Source organism: Callospermophilus lateralis, chromosome 11, assembly GCF_048772815.1.
Source record: "Callospermophilus lateralis isolate mCalLat2 chromosome 11, mCalLat2.hap1, whole genome shotgun sequence".
Classification (NCBI taxonomy): domain Eukaryota; kingdom Metazoa; phylum Chordata; class Mammalia; order Rodentia; family Sciuridae; genus Callospermophilus; species Callospermophilus lateralis.
In genome coordinates this window covers 39,985,830-40,005,829 of record NC_135315.1, presented here as the reverse complement: position 1 = coordinate 40,005,829, position 20,000 = coordinate 39,985,830, and the positions used below count along the sequence as shown (strand labels likewise).

Below are 20,000 nucleotides of genomic sequence, written 5' to 3'. Positions count from 1 at the left end.
GTTTTTAAGCTAAATGTTGCCACCTACCTACAAATGATATGTTTAACTGAAAATTTCAGAACTGATGTAAAAGACTTTGTAACCTTGTTAACTGCAAATGGTTGTGATATCAGAAAAAGTATCCTTTACCTACAATTTTGGATTAGAAGCGGAGGTGGATTTTTAGAAGAAAGGCCATTATCCCATTGTCGTAAGTCCATATGTTATAAGAGAAATTTCCATTATGAGACTGTCTGTCTATCTGTATTATATATTATGTGGTTGTACTAGGGATTTAACCCAGGGGCACTCTACTACTGAGCTACACTCCCAGCCCTATTTTTACTTTTATTTTGAGGCAAGGTCTTACTGAATTGCCAAGGATGACTTCAAACTTGTGATCCTTCTGCCTCAGTCTCCAAATTGCTGAGATTATGGGCATGCACCACCACACCTGGCAGGACCTAATTTTAAAATATATATCAAAATATTTGAAAGACTAAAAATTTTGACCATCTAGTTATCATGCTAATCTTCAAAATACATATACATATCTCAGCTTTGCTCATGAGAAGTTTTGTAAACTTTACAAGTAAGTAAGTAAAAGGGGCTGGGGATGTGGCTCAAGTGGTAGCGCGCTCGCCTGGCATGCGTGCGGCCCGGGTTCGATCCTCAGCACCACGTACAAACAAAAGATGTTGTGTCCGCCAAGTACTAAACAAAATAAATGTTTAAAAAAAAAAAAAAAAGTCTGTGAAAACAAGTAAGTAAGTAAGATTATTAAACTGATCCTAGAAATAGATCTTCACCTGCCTATTCTCTCCTTTCTGCGTAACCTCCAAAATTCAGTTTACCTCTTTGAACTTGTTTCTTCATCTGGAAAATTAGAAGTTCTCTCTCTCTCTCTCTCTCTCTCTCTCTCTCTCTCTCTCTCTCAAAAAAGTAACTGGTTGTAGCTCAGTAGTAAAGCACTTGCCTAATATATGCAAGGACTTAGATTCCATCTCCAACACTGCAAAGCAAAAAACAAAATCCCTCCCATTTCCTACCTCCTCAAACATTTGATTGTTTAATTTTCTAAGCTATTATTTATATGTTTATAAACATGTTTGGTATAAAATAAATAGAATTATAATTATTACTTAGCAACTTCCTTTTTTCACTTATTAAAGTCATATTGGTGGCTAGAGTTGTGGCTCAGTGGTAGAGCACTTGCCTAGCATGTGTGAAGCACTAAGTTCAATTCTCAACACTGCATATAAATAAAATTTTTTAAAAAGGCATATTGATGATGTCAATATATCAGTGTATATAGATACATCTCATTCTTTTTATGTGACTATATTGTAAATAAGCTTCCTTTTAGCTTATTTAGTAGTCTGTAATTCTGTGTTTCCCAAGAACTTTATTTCAGAAATGCTTTTGTTTCTTATTGCTTTTCAGTCTTCATTGTGACTTAACTCAAAGCACAGACACTTATTGAATACTTTCTCTGTGCCAGGTCCTGTGTTATCATGAGTAAGCCATGTTTCTTCCCTGAAGAAGTTGCTAGTTTGTGCTTTCCATGCTCCATAGACACTGTTATGTAGGTACAGATTCTGATCTGAGAAATACATATTTAAATAGAACCAAAATGAAGTTCTATAATATTAATGCCCTATAATTTTTTGCCTCTAATAAGCTCAGAATTTTTACATATTATTTTTTTTTCAAAGTAGACATACCTCGATGTTTAATTCAATGTAAGCTGATAGCTTTAACTATTTCTCAAAAGGTGAATGTAATAAATAGAAAACGAGAAACATCCTGGTATTAAAAATAAATGAATTGGGGCTGGGGTTGTAGCTCAGCGGTAGAGTGTTCACCTAGCACCTGTGAGGCACTGGGTTCAGTCCTTAGCACCACATATAAATAAATAAAATAAAGGTATTGTGTCCACTTACAACTAAAAAAAAATATTTTAAAAAAATGAGTTAATAATAACAATTGCCATGCCACTTGATATAAACTGCCATACCCAAGATTTTTTTTTTCTTTTTGGCAGTACTAGGTATCAAGCACTGGGCAAGCACTATACCACTGAACTATGTCTCCCACCCCCTTAAGAACTTCAGAAAGCACTGGCCAGGGTTGTGGCTCAGTGGTAGAGTGCTTCCCTAGCATGTTTGAGGTACTAGGTTCAATCCTCAGCACCAAATAAAAATAAAATAAAGATATTGTGTCCACCTGAAGCTAAAAAAAAGAACTTTAGAAAGCAGAAACTAAGTATAACACAGTTTCTGTTCTTGAAGATCTTACATTTTTCATTCCTGCTTTTAAAGAAACACAGAGACCACCCAAGATGATAGTGTATACCTATATTCTTAGTCACTCAAGAAGCCACGACAGGAGGATCTCAAGATTAAGGCCATCCTTGGCAATTCAAATATATATAAATGAAAATATTTCTCTACTACCTCTTTTTTTTTTTAGTTGTAGATGGACATAATACCTTTATTTTTATGTATTTATTTTCATGTGGTGCTAAGGATCAGGTAAGCACTCTGCCACTGAGCTATAGCCTCAGCCCCTTCCTCTACTTATTAAAGGTAGCACCCATTAAACCTTTATATCTAATCATATATAATATTGCTACAAACTTAGCAAAGTTTGTACATCATATATATATATGATTTTATATGTATTGTTATGTTTTTGTTTTGTTATTACTGTGCTGGGCACTGAACTAGGGCCCTATATGTATTTGGCAAGTGCCATACCACTGAACTACACCTCCAGATGTTGATGGACCTTAATTTTATTCATCTATTTATATGTGGTGTTGAGAATCAAACCCAGTGCCTCACGCATGCTAGGCAAGCAGTCTACCACTGAGCCACATCCCCAGTCCTACTTAATTTCTTTTAAGTAAATTTTTGGAATTTTATTTTTGGGGGAGGACATATTGAGAATTAAACACAGGGCCTCACACATGCTAGGCAAGCACTCTGCCGCTAAGCTTTATCCCCAGTTCTAATCACTGAATTTTTTTTAAGGGAAGAACTTATTTATTTACTTATTTATTTATTTATCCATTGCTTGCTTGCTTATTTATTTATAAATTTATTTATTTATATATTTGCTTTTTGGTTTATTTAATTATTTATTTGTTGGTGCCAGGGATTGAATTCAGGGGCACTTGACCACTGAGCCACATCCCCAGCCCTATTTTGTATTTTATTTAGAGACAGGGTCTCACTGAGTTGCTTAGTGCCTCACTTTTGCTGAGGCTAACTTTGAACTCACGATCCTCCTGTTTCAGCCTCCCCAGTCGCTGGGACAGGCATGTGTCACTGTGCCCAGCCTAATCACTGATTTTTAACCCAGCATTTTTTTGGTATCATGTACAGTTCTATCCTAATCTTTTTCATAGCTGCATGCTATTCCATAGAAGTACTATAATTTCATTAATCATTACTTATTCGTGGACATTTAAATTATCTTATTTGTTTTCATAGTGATGTGCAGTGAATATCTTTATACATATATCCTTAAACAAGTCTGAATAATTCTGATAGAATACTTAAGTGTGTTATTGGGTCAAAGGTTACATATACTTTATATTGCCAGATTGCCCTCTAAAAATAGTTTTGTATTTTGGATTTTGTTTGTGGGTTTTTTCTTTCTTCTTTCTTTTTTTTGAACTGGGGTTTGAATTCAGGGGCACTCAACCACTAAACCATATCCCCATTCCTATTTTGTATTTTATTTAGAGATAGGGTCTCACTGAGTTGCTCAGTGCCTCACTTTTGCTGAGGCTAGCTTGGAATTTGTGATCCTCCTGTCTCAGCCTCCCGAGCCTCTGGAATTACAGGCATTCGCCACCTTCTTTTTGTGGGGGTGGTTATTACCAGGGATTTAACTCAGGGGTACTCGACCCATGAGCCACATCCCCAGCCTATTTGTATTTTATTTAGAGACAGGATCTTACTGAGGTGCTTTTGCTAAGGCTGTCTTGGAACTTGCTATCTTCCTGCCTCAACCTCCCAAGCCCCTGGGATTATAGGCATCTGCCACCACGCCCAGCTGTGTATATTGATAGAACTAGATTACCAGTCTTTTTCAGTCCCCCCCTCTTTTTTTTTGGTACTGCAGATTTAAACTAGGGGTACTTAATAACTAAGTCACATCCCCAGTCCTTTTTATTTTTTTATTTTGATACAGGACTTCACTAAATTGCTGAGGCTGGCTTTTGAACTAGTAGTCCTCCAACCTCAGCCTCATGAGTTGCTGGGATTACAAACATTGTGCCACTGTGCCCAGCAATTATCAATCTTTTTAATCTTACCAGTTTAAAAGGTGAAACATGGACAGTATTTAACTTTAAATTTGCATTTCTGTGATCACTAGAGAAATTACACATCTTTTTTCCCCCTTGTAGTCCTAGTTTTTGAACCCAGGACTTTCTTCATGCTAAGAAGGTCCTCTGCCACTAAACTACAACTTCAGCAGTTTACATTTTTATTTATTGTTTGATTAATACAGGGGATTGAACCCAAGGTGATCTACCACTGAATTATATCCCCAGCCCTTTTTACATTTTGAATCAGGGTCTCAGAGAGTTGCCCAGTTGTCCTTGAACTTGTGGTCTTCCTGCTTCAGCCTGCCCAAGGATTACAGGGGTACACCACCAAACCCTCTATTGCATATCTTTTATGAATTTAATAGGTAATTTTTACCTAATTTTTTTTACCTATTCAGTCTTTGCACTTTTTCTATTGAGTTATATTGAAAGCCATCATCACCTTATTTGATGTAGGTATTCTCTTGATAAATTAAATGCATATATAGAAAACAAAGTAGAATATGGGTCCAAAGGGTGTCAAAGCATCTAATTGTTTGATAAAATTTGTTTTATTGTAGGAGGAAGTAGCAAAAATGAACAACTATCTTGCTCTGAAAATGGCCCTGCTTCCAAAAATAACACTAGAAATACCAAAAGCAATCATGTGGACCTTCCCAAATGTGACACTGGCTGTGTTGAGACCTTGTTTGGACTCAAGAATATTTTTTCCCCATCTGAAGATTTATTTTCATTTTTAAAGGTATTTTTAATGTGTATTTGGAATGTTAAATTTATATTCCTTGTCATCTGTAAAACAACAATTTCAGAGTAGCTGTTAAAAGACTTTTTAATTATTGAGTTGGTGTATATTACTAAATATTAGAGCATTTAATTTCTCCAAATTAGCAGTCTAAATTTAGTTTTTAGACTCAGTTCTATTTTCATGTATTAAGTGGAGTCTAATAAAATTTTAAGAGGTAAGTGACTGAGTATTTAAAGTTAGAAAACACTGTATTTATATCTGTAGATATAATGTACTGTTATAACATTTCTGTATTCAAAATTACTTTTCAGCACAAAATCACTACAAAGGAAGAATGGCATAAACTCATCCAGCTTCTTACAGAATTCCACATGCAGGATGTAGATTTTTTATATAGCAATCTTGAGTTTATTCTACCATTACCAGTTGATATCATTCCAGAATCAAAAACCATTTGTGGCTCATCAGTAAATGTGGATGCCAGTGCAGCAAGAAGCATGAAGTGTCTTGCTAGGAAATGTACTGAAGGAGAGCGGCCATTGAATAAGTCACAGAAAAAGAAACATAAGAAAAAGATCGTGACACTAGATGATAGTGATTTATTTGACAGTGACTTGGACTTTTCTGAATTTATTAACCTATCGCCTGCATCTTCCTCAAATTTAGAAGAAAGCAAGACCAGAGACAGCAGTTCAGGGACAAAGAACCTGAACAATAGTTTAGAGTCTAGGATTGAATCTATTCCTCATCCTCCTAAAACACCAGCGGGGAAAAAAAGTTCTGTCCTTGTCTCTCGTTGTTTAAATTCTCTCACTGAGTTTATGGATAACATGTCCTTCTTGGATGCCCTTTTAACTGATATAAAGGAACAGAAGGAACTCGGGAAAAATGACTTTCGTTGGACAGATGGAATGGTTAAAAGTGGACTTTGTGATGAGTTTAGTCTTGAGAGTAATGATGGATGGACTTCTCAAAGCTCTAGAGAACTAAAGGCAACTGCAGAAGCTCTTACCTTTACTAAATGTTCTTCTACTATTTCAAAAGAATTGGAATCCTCCTTGAATTCTTGCAAGAAATTAGGAAGAGATCCAACCAAGGATCTTACTTTTAGTGTTTCACAGAAGCACAATAATGTATGCTTTAGTCAGTCAGCAACTGATTTAGAGTAAGTCTTCTTTTGCTTTTTATTTTTCAGATAAATGACAAAGGGGAAATAACTAGTTTATTTATTCTTACTAATTTTAAAATGCTGGACTATTGATCATGTTAAGTCCTTCATATTAATAATGTAGCTTCTGGGCTGGGGTTGTGGCTCAGTGGTGGAGTGCTCACCTAGCCGTGTAAGGCCCTGGGTTCCATCTTCAGCACCACATAAAAATAAATAAATAAAATAAAGGTATTGTGTCCAACTACAACTAAAAACTAAATATTTTTAAAAAAATAATAAAGTAGCTTCTAATGAAAATTAAGGAGATCAGAGTGATTTATAAGGAAGATTAGGGTGAGCTAGATGTGAAAAATCCCTGAGTGACAGGAAAACAAGTTTGCCAGATAGCAGGTAGCCATTAAGATTTTTAGTAAGAGCTGGGTGTGGTGGCACACACCTGTAATCCCAGTGGCTGTGGAGGCTGAGGCAGGATTGCCAGTTAAAGCCAGCAATTTAGCAAGGCCCTAAGCAATTCAGTGAGACTATCTCTAAATAAAATATTAAAAAAAGGGCTGCAGATGTGGCTCAGTGGTTAAGTGCCCCTGAGTTCAATCCCTGGTACAAAAAAAAGTAAAAATTGAAAAAAATATATATATGTATATAATTTTTAGTATGTATGAGAGTAATTAATGACAAGAAATTAATCTAGAAGTATCATCCAGTATAGATCAGAGGCAGAAAAACTGGTTAAGTTTGCAATTGTTATTTTTATTGGGCATTAAAAAATTATGTATTACTTTTAATTATGTAATGTATTAATTTCCAGCAGTGCTTGGAAGAGGATATCAGTCATTAAAAGTGTGTTTTCTAGTCGATCTCTTCTGAACCTGGGTAATAGACAAGCTAGTGTAATTGAATACCTGCCAGTTCTCCGCAATATCTGTAGGACTGAGAAGCTAAAAGAACAAGGAAAAAGTAAAAGAAGGTAAAGGCTCTATAAAAAAATAATATTTTAGAGAGCTATTTCAGGATTAATAAATATTCTCAAGAGATGAAAATGTTAACTTATATTTTTCTTTGTAATTTTGACAGGTTTCTGCACTATTTTGAAGGAATTCATCTTGACATTCCAAAAGAGACTGTGAATACTTTGGCAGCTGAATTCCCTTAATATTCTCCATTAATAATGTCTTGTACAGATTATGTGGTCCTTAAGATGCATTTTTGTATTATGTTGATTTTCATGGAAGAGTTTATTTCTCTTAATGTACATTTAAAACAGACTATTTGTATTTTTTTATTGTGCAAATATTTAAAGTGAAAAAGTTGGATTATAAATTGTATATATGATCATAGTTTTTTCTGCATTTATGTATAATCTAGTTTTGCTTTGTTGATGTTGTTTTGTATGTGACTGAGCTGTTTATTGGAAGTAGAGTTCACTAAGATATTTCTCAAGATGTTTCAATACAAAACTAATCTATAATCTTTCCCTTTCCTGTTACCTGTAATCCATCCCTTTACAAGTGTCAGTGTTCTGTCCAGTTGTAAATATGAAGCACCTAAATGGTAATCTTTTTATAATAAGTTTACACAATACAGAACATAAAATTACATATGTAATACTCAACAATTAACTTCCTAGGAAGAAAATTATGCCTCATTTTCCAAAAACATAAGAACTTCCTGGTGTTTTTATCTAGTATACTCCTTCAGCATATTTTACCATTGAATCATTGAATATTGACAAAGTAAAATCAATATTCTAAATTATAGTTTTCTTAAATTGTTTTTAGGACCCCTACATGGGTGCTATCTTCTTTATTTTGCCAACTCAAATCATTTGCTTTGTAAATTTTTCTTACATTTTATATATCTATTTTGGCCAAGCTGGGGTTCATTAAAAATGTAACAAAGGTGGATTCTACCATAAGGTTTCTACATAATAGCTATTTCTACTTAATGTTAAAATTTGTTTTTGCAGTGCTGGGGATGGAACCCAGGACCTTATGCATGCTAGGCAAGTGGTCTACCACTGAGCTATATCCCCAGCCCTGTTTGTTTGATAAAGGGTCTTGCTATGTTGGCCAGGCTAGCCCAGAATTCATAGGCTCAAGCAATTGTGCTTCAGCTTCCAAAGTAGCTGGAATTATAGGCACATGCTACCATTCCCAGAAAGGTTGATTTGGGGGTGGGGAGGGAGTATATATTTTTATTTTAGTGATAAGACTTTAAAATATCCCATCACTTGAGATCATTTTGCAATTGGATAATCAGGTGTGTTTAAAATTGCTGTATCTATATTTCAAATGTTTATGTTAATATTTAGAGATTTTAGCTGATGAATTGTATTTTTAACTCAAGGATCCTCATTTTATAGTTTTTAAAAGCATAGATGCATACCTGTTTACAAATGTATATGAAGATGTTTTTACCTTATTTGTTCAACGTACCTCTTCTTGTATTGATTAGTACATTGATCTAATTAAAGGTTAAAGACTTTACATAGTATTATGTAGGAGTTCAAGATGTATTCATCTTGGTAAATGTGTATATTTGTGGTGGGTCAGATATAGGCTGAATTCTACAGATTTCATCCTGCATAGGAGAAAATAAGGTGTTCTGAAGCATTTTTTTAATGGTACAAAGGATTGAACCCAGGGGCACTTAACCACTGAGCCATACCCCAACCTTTTGAAACAAGGTCTCACTAAGTTGCTGAGACTGGCCTTGAACTTGTGATCCTCCTGACCCAGGCTTTAAAGGTTTTTGGTTTTGTTTCAATTTTTTTTTTCTTTTAGCTGTAGATGGACATAATACCTTTATTTATTTATTTTTTATATGGTGCTGAGGATCAAATCCAGCACCCCATGCCTGCTAGGCAAGTGCTCTACCAGTGAGCCACAACCCCAGCCCTCTACAAAGCTTTTGAGTAGACCACTTACCTGATAATTTGTTTAATTTATTTATTTATTTAGTTTTCAGCGGACACAACATCTTTCTTTGTATGTGGTGCTGAGGATCGAACCCGGGCCACACGCATGCCAGGCGAGCATGCTACCCCTTGAGCCACATCCCCAGCCCTGATAATTTGTTTTTTTATTATTAGAAAGTGATAATTCTCAACAATTGATGAACCAAAGTAGAGTAACTCCATAGGAACTACATTTAAATCATCGAAAATCAAGAAATAATGGGAATATTTTCCTCCCTATTAGGGAAATGGTTTATTTATTTATTTATTTAATGGTGGTAGGGATGAAACCCAGGGCCTCATACGTGCTAGGCAAGTGCTCTAGCACTAAGCTACATCCCCAGCCCCTTTCTTAAAACTAATAAATTCCTCTAAGATTTAGATTCACTTTTGTGATAAAAGTAATCAAGTTTCGATGACTTTTCAATACTTTGCATATTATCCTATGAATGTCTAAAGCTGACGTTTTCAATTATTTCCAGAAACATGTGGGAGAAGAATGCCATGTTTCTGGCATGAACAACTGTGTACTTTGTAAAACCATTTGCTGGTAGAAAACAGCGTCAAAGGTGATGATTTGAAAGAAGACAGACTGATTTTAGTGAGTCACGTTTAGTTTATGTGCCTACATTTCTAAGGGGAGATGTGTAAATTCATAATCACAAACATAAATGTGGAGACTTACATGTGACTGGCAAGAATGTACACGACTCCAGGCAGCTGGAGGTGCTGATGAGGCAGGACTTCTACTTGCTTTATTTATTTATATATATACTTTTAATTATTTGAAATTTTTTCCCAAGAAGCATATTTCACTTTTATCCCCCAGTATTAGGGATTAAACCCAAGGATGCTTTACCACTAAGCTACATCCCCAACCTCTTGTTTTGAGATAAGGTTTCACTAAGTTAGGCCAGATAGGCTGGCCTTGAACTTGCAGTCTTCCTGCCTTACCCTCTCAATTAGCAGAATTATAGCTGCATACCACTGTGCCTGGGTGGGTTATTACATTTGAGCTAATTAAAACTGCAGACAGTATGCCAAACCATATTCTTCCTAGAGAATGAGTCTAAAAATTTTGTTGTTGTCTTAAGCTTTATTCTCATAAGTCACCCATAAGAACTCATTTTTCTCTATTTTTTTAACAACATAATAATGCAAATCCTCAATATAGATGGTATCTACTTGATAAAAGCAGAAAACTTTGTTTTTCTTTTAGTTGGGCAGGGCATTTTATTGATGCTGAATCCCAAAAGGCACAGAATCTCAAAATATTTATTGATCTAGTCTTGGCTTATGATTGTGTATACCATTTCATAACTGAAAGTCAGACATTAATTAAACATCTAAAACATACTCAAAATGTGTTTTATTCTCCATTAACTTGGTTGTTCAGAACAGCTGATTTTATAATTAGAATAAATATATATAGTACAACAGAGCAGGTACATTCATCTCAGAATTCTAAGACTCAGTGTCAAAAACCGCTAACTCATAGAAAGCAACAGCTTGTAACAATGAATCATATAACTCTTCTCTTCTGTGTGAGTCAGGCGAGTCAGCAGATGAAAACATTTGTCGATAGTGTACCACTTTGTCTGGTGGAAAGAACACCCGAGGCTTTGCCTTCAGTACAGATTCAGAGAGGAACTGCTTCACTAGTTCTTTCCCACTAGTTCGAGTGTCGCCAATCATCAGTTTAAAGTGCTTCCCTACTGCATTCCGATTCATGCTCAGCACATGATGCTGGCCATCCTGGATGAAAGTTTTATTTAATAAGGCATACAGCATGGCTTCTATGATGTGAAAATGTAACAGTATAGGAAACAGAGATGAGTTCTGAATGGAAAGTCCTGTTTTTTCCAGAACATAGAAATCTGCTTTAGGCATTTTTGAAATGACTGAAGAAATCTTTATTAAAAAAAAAAAAAAAAGACAAAATAAGCAGAAATAATTCATTTAGTTTCATATTTAGCCCCATTTTTATCTTCAAATATTCTCATTAGGTAACTTACATAATATTACTGTTGACAATTTGAAATAAGAGAAAAAGCATTTTATGGATAGTCAAGCTCTGGTCATGATTTTTTCAGGAACAGGCTAAGCTAAGAAAATGTTTAGTTCTCAGTACAGTTTCTTCATCTGTAAAATAGGCTTCATAATTTCTAAAAACCTATAGGGACTTAATTTTAGACAATTTGCTGGGCAGACACCTGTAATACCAGCTATTCAGAAGGAGGAGGATCAAATTCAAGGCTAGCCTGGCAATTTAGACCCCATCTCAAGATAAAAAATCAAAAGGTTTGGGGTGCAGCTACTGGCAGAGCACCCGGGTTTCAATTCCCAGTACCAAAAAAAAAGACAAAGATTACCCAACTCAGAACTTTTATGAACCATTTAAAATTTTCTATGACAGGGACTGGGGTTGTGGCTCAGCGGTACAGCGCTCACCTAGCACATATGAGGCTTGGGTTTGATCCTCAGCACCACATAAAAAAAATAAAGGTATTATGTCCTACAACTAAAAAATATTTTAAAAAATTTTTTCTAGGGCTGGGGATGTGGCTCAAGCGGTAACGTGCTCACCTGGCATGCGCGGGGTGCTGGTTCGATCCTCAGCACCACATTAAAATAAAAATAAAAAATAAAGATGTTGTGTCCACCAAAAACTGAAAAAAATAAATATTTTAAAATTCTCTCTCTCTCTCTCTCTTTAAAAAAAAAAAAATTTACTACGACAGCCAGGTTCGTGGTGCACACCTGTAATCCCAGTGGCTCGGGAGGCTTAGGCAGGAAGATTACAAGTTCAAAACCAGCCTCTGCATGGGCTGGGGTTATAACACAGTGGTAGAGTGCTTGCCTAGCACATGTGAGGCAATGGGTTCAATCTTTAACACTACAGAAGAATAAACAAAGGCACTGTGCCCATCTACAACTAAAAGTATTAAAAACAAAAAATAGGATCCTGTCTCAAAAAATAAAAAGGGCTGGGATGTGATTCAGTGTTTAAGCACCTCTGGATTCAATCCTCCAGTATCCAAAAAATAATAATAATCTAGGGCAGAATATAGGATCTTTTTTGGTGGGGGCGGGGGCGGGGGTCAGAGCTACCAGGGATTGAACTAAGGAGCACTCGACCACTGAGCCACATCCCCAGCCCTATTTTGTGTTTTATTTAGAGTCAGGATCTCACTGAGTTGCTTAGTGCCTCGCTCTTGCTGAGGCTGGCTTTGAACTTGAGATCCTCTGCCTCAGCCTCCCTAGTTTCTAGGATTACAGGAGTACCCACCTAGAGCATAGGATTTTAACAACTAACCAAGAATTAATAATCTCTGCAAATGACTGAACAGCAATTTTCATGTGTATAATCAAGACAGTAATTCCCTACCATTTCAAAAGATTTTGAAGACTTAAATGAAACAAGTGATAGCATTTTGAAAATAAGCTATGAATACAAGATAGTGAAGTTTTTTATAACATGCAGAATATATAAAGGACACTTTATATAGTGTCCTTTATATATTTTTTTTTTTTAAATATATTTTTTTAAGTGAGAGAGGAGGGAGAGAGAGAGAGAGCGAGAGAGAGAGAGAGAGAGAGGGAATTTTTTAATATTTATTTTTTAGTTATCGGCGGACACAACATCTTTGTTTGTACGTGGTGCTGAGAATCGAACCCGGGCCGCACGCATGCCAGGCGAGCGCGCTACCACTTGAGCCACATCCCCAGCCCCTGTCCTTTATATATTTACCATTGATTTTCTCAATATCTGCCTTTGATACCTAAGACATTTCTTGAACTAATCAAAAGTGACAAAAACAACAGGAGTGGGTGAGTAATAAGTATCACAAAAAATAATCAATATCATTATTTTATTACATTCTTTTTGGGAGCAGAAGATTAAAAACTACAAAGAAGCTATGCAGGCATACACAAGAAGCTATACAGTAACAGGAACGTGGAGATGCAACAGTCTTACCTCTTTTAAATAGAGTGATGATGGGTAGGTTCTATTCACTAATTTCCAATAGTCACTTTGCTGCCAGTCCAGCACTGTCAATTTGCGATCAAGGAGAGCCCAGGCAATTCTTTGAGTACCAAAAACAATAGATAAAATACTATTGGCTGCCTAAAAGAAAAGAGCCGATTTAATTATAAGTGTAATAAACTTTTTTTTTCTTTTTTGCAGTACCAGGGATTGAACCCAAGGACACTCTACCATGTATATATGTACTATATATATATTTTTTTTTTTTTTAAATGGGAATAAAGTCCATAGCTTTCATTGGATTTTCAATAAAACTCCAGAACTTTTTATATTATTTTGAGACAAGTTCTCACTAAATTGCTGAGGCTGGCCTCAAACTTGGGATCCTCCTATCTCAGCCTCCCAAGTCATTGAGATTACAGGCATATGCCACTATGCCTGGCTCAAGTACAAACTTTTTTTTTTTTTTTTTTATTGAATGTAAACATTTTAACAGATGCAAAACCTGATTTACAACCTCAGAATGCCAAAGTAGTTGATGTAATATAAAATTTATTTAGTAATTAAACTGAGAATTATTAATATGATAGATATTGGGAAACAAGGAACATAACATTTAATTTAAGAAATAATAAGACTGACATTTCAGAAAAATCACTGACAGCTGTGTGGGAGATGGACGATAGGGGATTAACAAAAGGTAGGGATTTGTGTAAGGAACTGTTCTTAATAGTATTAAGAACAAAACATAATGACAAGAAGGAAAAGAGTGGGAGAGTCGGTATGGTAGCACATGCCTATAACCCCAATGGCTCTGGAGGCTCTGACAGGAGGATCTCAAGTTCAAAGCCAGCCCCAACAATGATGAGGCACTAAGCAACTCAGTGAGACCCTGTCTCTAAATAAAACACAAAATAAGGCTGGGGATGTGGCTCAGTGGTCAAGTGCCCCTGAGTTCAATCCCCAGTACTTGCCCCACCCTGCCAAGGAATAGTGGGAACAGAACTGATACTCAAAGAAGAAGGTAAGAGGCAGATCAACTAGGAACATGGTGGGAGATGAGGTTGTTTTTTTGTTTTTTTTCCACAATGCCTTTATTTTTATTTGGTGCTGAGGAGTGAACCTGGGTCCCGCCTGTGCTAGGCAAGCACTCTACCATTGAGCCACAATCCCAGCCCAGAGATGAGGCATTTTTGTTTTTGTTTCTTTTAATGAGTTTGAGATACCTATAGAGCTTCTAAGATGTATAACAGCTGATTGGCTATATGGATTTAGCTCTGCTGAGTTTAGTTTGGAGATAAAGTACAATGATGTCACCTCACTCCCATAAGACTCATTTATGGAGAGAGACACTACTAATGTGTTCCATAGATACAGGATAAAGAAGAATAGTTTATAATAGTTTATAATGCTACACCCATTTCCCTTTCACTGCTACATAAATCACTGGATAAATATCTGCGGGCAGAATAATCTGGATGCAAAAACATCTACAAAACACAGTCCTCCTTTTGATTCTTTTAGTTTTAGGTTGCATAAACATCACTGAGCCATACTGTGCATAGCATTTCCTTGGGCAACAGATTTTAAGGATTGCGCTACACAATTTTCTCCCTACAAACTGACTTAAAAAACCAAACCCATAAACAAGATGCAGCCCTACTATAGTCCAAGTATAGTTTTAGCCATAAATTTGGATGAAAATCTTCCCTGAAAGATATGAATGAAATATATTCCACATCAACTGCAGCAGGAGTTCTGTCCTGAGCCTGCAGATATATGTAATGGCATCTGCAAGTCCTCTGAAAGCATGTGTGATGTTCTGTGTGTGTGTATGTATGTGTATACACACACACACAAAAAAAAATGCTTTTTTTGGGGGGGGATAAGGTCCATAGCTTTCAACTATGATAGTTGAAAGTTTGTTTACCAAACTTATCCATATTGCTGGGTATGGTGGTGCACATCTGTAATCCCAGTGACTTGAGAGGCCAAGGCAGGAGGATCGTGAGTTTGAAGCCAACCTCATCGACTCAGTGAAACTTTGTCAAAAAATAAAAAGGGCTGGAGATGCAGCTCAGTGGTTAAGCACCCCCAGGTTCAATCCCCAGTACCAAAAAAAAAAAATTTAACTAAAAATATCCATATTCCCCCCAAAACCTGAGAACTACTGTTTCATATAAAAATGATACTTATTATGGGACAAGTGAATATTTTATCAAGCAATGTGACACAGGACCTAAATGCTCCGAAGCTTATTACTTGACCAACATGTCAAGTAACGTGACTACTTATCTTTTTTTTTTTAGTGCTGGGGATTGAACATGTGAGTCAAGTACTGGGCCTTGTACATGTGAGTCAAGTACTCTACCAACTGAGCTATATCCCCAGCCCCTGAATATTTATCTTTTAACATAACATTGAAAGATTGGCTTTTAGAACCGCTGTTAAAGGTGGCAGTGGGTTGGGCATAGTGGCATACACCTGTAATCCCAGCAACTCAGGAGGCTGCAGCAGGAGAATCACAAGTTCAAGGCCAGTCTCAGCAGTTGTGAGGCCTTAAGCAACTTAGCAAGACCCTGTCTTGAAAAAAATAAAAAAGGGCTGGGGATGTGGCTCAAGTGGTAGCGCGCTCGCCTGGCACGCATGCGGCCCGGGTTCGATCCTCAGCACCACATACAAACAAAGATGTTGTGTCCACCAAAAACTAAAAAATAAATATTAAAATTCTCTCTCTCTCTCTTTAAAAAAAAAAAAAAAGAAAAAGAAAAAAGTCTGGTGATGTTGCTCAGTGGTTTAGCAACCATGGGTTCAATTTCCAGTACCAAAAACCAAAGTGGTGGTGGGGGCAGAAAATAATTTTAAATTTTGCTGGAAAGACTGATATACTCTTCTAGAATCATTCCTCAGTCATAATACATATTTATATCTTCTCATTATTTCCAACATGACCCTCAAACAGAGCTGGGTATCTATCTTACAATAGTTCTCTCTTTTCTTTTTCTCCTTTTTCTTTTTTCTTTTCTTTTCTTTTCTTTTTTTTACACAAGTAGGAAACAGCTTTATTATTGGCCTCATGTGTGTCACCTAGTGTCCAACGCGGACCCCATGTCCGGAGGAGCTGCCTGCACATGCGGCTGCCCCTCCAGGCCAGAGGCCAGGCCTTCGCCCACATCACCAGGAGGTCAACCCCACCCTCCTGCAAGTTCATGCTCGAGACATAGAGGGACAAGACAGGCCTGGCACTGGGCCCTCCATCCCTAGGCCCTCCTTGGGCTGGGTTCCAGGAGGGGCCAGCTGGGCCTGGAAGATCAGTCTCTTTTTGGTTTTATGATCATTTAAAAAACGGGAAAGACAAACATTCCAGTCTTTAAAAAATAGGTGTCTCAGGAGAGAAGCCAGGGCCCTCACCCTGGGTCCCTCAATGCCCAGCATCCATGTCCCTTGAGGTCTGCAGATCAGCCAGTGTGCATCCAGCCCTCCCACAGTCACTGTCCCAAGTAGGGCCAGTTGAAGGTACTTCCTGACAGCAGCATGTCCGGGATCAGCGTCTTGATGGGCGTCTTGCCCACCAGGCGCATGAAGAACAGCTGGGAGATGAAGGAGGAAGGCACCATTCGCAAGGCAGGGAGCTGCAGCAGCAGGCGGCCAAAGCTCTGGGGCTGGGACGGGTACTGGGCCCGCACGTACTCCGTGAGGGCCACTTGTGCCTTCTCCTGCAGGCTCTCCACGTGGGCCGGGTCTTCCTTTTTCTTTTTTTGTACAGGGGACCCAATTCCAGACATGCTTAAACACTGAGCCAAATTCCCAGACCTTTTATTTTTTGTTTTGAGACAGGGTCTTGCTAAGTTGTTTAGGGCCTCCCTAAATTGCTGAGGGTGGCTTTGTATTTTTAATGCTCCTGTCTAAAATTCCCACTGAACCACTGGGATTACAGGCTGGCACCACTGCGCCTGGTTCACGACAGTCCTCTTAAATAAACCTCGCACAGACCTACTTCTTGATGACTGTTCTATCTATAATGCTCTCCTTTTTCAGCCAGCCTAATTTTCAAAATCCAAATTGAGTTCTTCCAGTAAACTTTCCCCAACAGTCATATCTAAGTTTTCCCTTCTCTCACTTGTCAATTTACTGTCTGTACATCTCATGTATGGTGCTCAAATGAGATACTTTGTGTAATAGGTCATCTATTTATATGTCTAGATCCACCAACTAAGCATGAAGAAATTTATCTTAGTAACCTACTCATACAATGCCCAGAACAGTGCTTTACAAACTTCTCAAACATTAAGCAGTATAAGAAAATGACATACCTTAAGTCTCTCTCTTTCTATGTCTGGTTTGATGAGCTTTCCCAACAGTCGGTTTTCCTGGAATTTTCTTTTTTTCTTTTCACCCTCTGGACAAAGAATGGAGTTACAAACTTGAACAATAGTTTTAAACTGGAAGGAGGGCACATTCATCAAACTCTCCAAATCCTGAAATGGCCCAAACTTTTCTCTGTGTTCTATAATACTGGTGGACTTTTTTCCATGAAGCAATTTGAAAGCTTCAAGTTCTTTATTAGATGCTGTATTCAACACATGCAGGATGGAAGCCTGCTGTTCTGAAGAGAAGAGCTTGTCAAGTGCATTTCCAGACTCCTTTGCATTTTCATCATAAAAAGAAACACTGCTGATAGTTTTCTCAGGTGCAGATTTTTTCCTATAGCAGAAATTACGTAGGGTCTGGAACAAGGATAACTCCACTGGAACTGGAAAGGATCTCCATCTCCCTAAAAGGAAAATTAACAAAATATAAACCAGATGTCCTACTTCTATATAGTGTTAGTTACAAGCTTGACCAGATCCTTTGCAAAGTCACACAGACTTTCCAATAATTTAAGAAATACTTGACTATATTCGCCAAGTGCAGTGACATACCTGTAATCCCAGAAACTTTGGAGGCTGAGGCAAGAGGTCAGAAATTTCAAGGGCAACTTCAGCAGTTTAGCAAAATCCTCAGTAACTTAGGAAGACCTTGTCTCAAAAATGGGTGGGGAGTAGTTCCATGATAAAACACCCCTGGGCTCAACCCAAGTACAAAAACAAGAATAATAATACACTACTAAGTAAAAAGAAATAATGGGCCATATTAAATTATTACAGAGAATCAACTTTAAAATAGGAAATATACATTTTTTGTTTTGTTTTGGGGAGGGTTGGCACTATGGATTAAACACAGGGACACTTCACCACTGAACTCCATCCTCAGTCCTTTTCACTTTTTGTTTTGAGAGAGTCTTGCTAAGATTCTGAGACTGGCCTCAAACTTATCCTCCTATCTCAGCCTCTTGAATGACTAGGGTTACAGGCCTGAGCCACTATGGGCCTGTAGTTTCGTTTCCTTTAGGGCTTTTGTTGTTTTTAAGTCACAAGAATTGTCTTCTGATTTTTATGGATCAGTCCTAAATTTCACTACCTAGAATTTGTAATTTTATGCCCGTCAAAAAGTTGTAGTTAAGGGCTGGGGTCATAATTCACCGGTAGACCGCTGGCCTGGCACTCTTGAGATCCTGGGTTGATCTCCAGCAGCGCTTGGTTTTTAGCTGAAATAATCATTTCAACTGATTAACTTTTTTTGATATTTGATATGTGAGGGATCTTCTTTGTAACTGATCTCTCTTTAAGATTTATCTTCAGGGGCTGGGAATGTGGCTCAAGCAGTAGCCTGCTCGCCTGGCATGCCTGCGGCCCGGTTGGATCCTCAGCACCACATACAAACAAAGATGTTGTGTCCGCCGAAAAATAAAAAATAAGTATTAAAAATTCTCTCTCTCTCTCTCCCTCTCTCTCTCAAAAAAAAAAAAAATAAAGATTTATCTTCACTTCCATTTTCACTGGATTTTCATCTGGTGGAATTAAGAAAATTAAATTTTATGTTTATAAGAAAAGTTTTAGCCAATTTTAAAGGCGCCTTATTAAAGGGTGGTTTTAATTTTCTTCTATAAACTCCTCAATATTTCTACTATGACTATGTTTTTGCAAGCAAAAGAAACACCATAAAATAAATGACTTTGTAAAACCAGGAAGAGTCACTCTGAGGTCGCAGCCACAGGGAATAAAGCAGCCAGAAGTAAGCAAATCGCTGTTGGAATCTGAATCCACTTGGATTGGATCCCCAGAATGGGCGGGGGAGGGGGGGATCAATCCTCCTCTTGGAGCCATGGGCCAGGGAGGCACACAAGCTCCAAGGTTCGGAGAACAGAACCGTCCCGACAGCTCGGCTACAGCTCCAAGCGGACGACCTGGATACGGAACAGGAGAAGACAAACACTCCAAGTTCAGGGGCTAACGGCAGATGGGAGAACAACCCTGTATTCTAGGTACCCTACCTCCCGCTTTGAGCAGACAAGACACGCTCATCCTCCAGTCCCACCGCTACAGGCTTCCTCCACTGACTTCCGGTTCCTGTTTGCTTCGCCACAAAGCGTCCGGCCTGGGCTCTGCGGAAAGATTCCGGCCGAAGTGTCGTTCCGAGACACACCTGGCTTCGCAGTGGGTTGGCCGGCGGCCACACCCCTGTGTGCTTCTCACAAGGCCTCGGGTGGCCCGCAGACTCATTCTTTGCTTCCGGGAAATGTTCTTGCTCTGACCTATCCATGGTAGCTGCTGGACCGAATCTCCGGGAAGGAAACACCTAGGCTAGGTTCATCTGTAGTTCGTTACGGCCCTCTTGGGGGGGAAAATTTCCTGGGTTGAGTAGAGACGCATAGATGGAGGAGCTCCAGTTGGTACCCAGCTTGGAGCTTAATGCCGGGTGGGGATGGGAAAGACGAGAAGTAGA

General features: G+C 37.9%; 2 protein-coding genes across 4 annotated transcripts in view; one reads left to right on the top strand and one right to left on the bottom strand.

The window, feature by feature from the left end:
• The window catches only part of Atad5 (ATPase family AAA domain containing 5), a 55,237-nt gene extending 46,604 nt beyond the window's left edge, over positions 1-8,633 (top strand). The window contains exons 19-23 of one of the 2 annotated variants that reach the window (XM_076869399.1): positions 10-190; positions 4,882-5,063; positions 5,378-6,231; positions 7,043-7,198; positions 7,306-8,633. In XM_076869399.1, the coding sequence (XP_076725514.1) occupies positions 10-190; positions 4,882-5,063; positions 5,378-6,231; positions 7,043-7,198; positions 7,306-7,384 (1,452 nt within the window). In that variant the 3' untranslated portion in view covers positions 7,385-8,633. Of the gene's footprint in view, positions 1-9; positions 191-4,881; positions 5,064-5,377; positions 6,232-7,039; positions 7,199-7,305 lie in introns of both variants that reach the window. The other variant, XM_076869398.1, reaches the window with a different exon arrangement.
• Positions 8,634-10,539: 1,906 nt separating this feature from the next.
• Positions 10,540-19,795, bottom strand: Tefm (transcription elongation factor, mitochondrial). Of its 2 annotated transcripts, XM_076869401.1 has the most exons (5): positions 19,549-19,795; positions 18,098-18,121; positions 17,489-17,949; positions 13,167-13,316; positions 10,540-11,098 (listed from the first exon to the last, which is right to left on the bottom strand). In XM_076869401.1, the coding sequence occupies exons 1-5, from the start codon at positions 19,577-19,579 to the stop codon at positions 10,652-10,654; spliced, it is 1,113 nt and encodes a 370-aa protein (XP_076725516.1). In that variant the 5' UTR covers positions 19,580-19,795; the 3' UTR covers positions 10,540-10,651. The 2 variants fall into 2 exon arrangements, with proteins under 2 accessions (XP_076725516.1, XP_076725517.1); XM_076869402.1 differs by lacking the exon at positions 18,098-18,121 and having other exon boundaries at positions 19,549-19,790.
• Between the last annotated feature and the right edge of the window lie 205 nt (positions 19,796-20,000).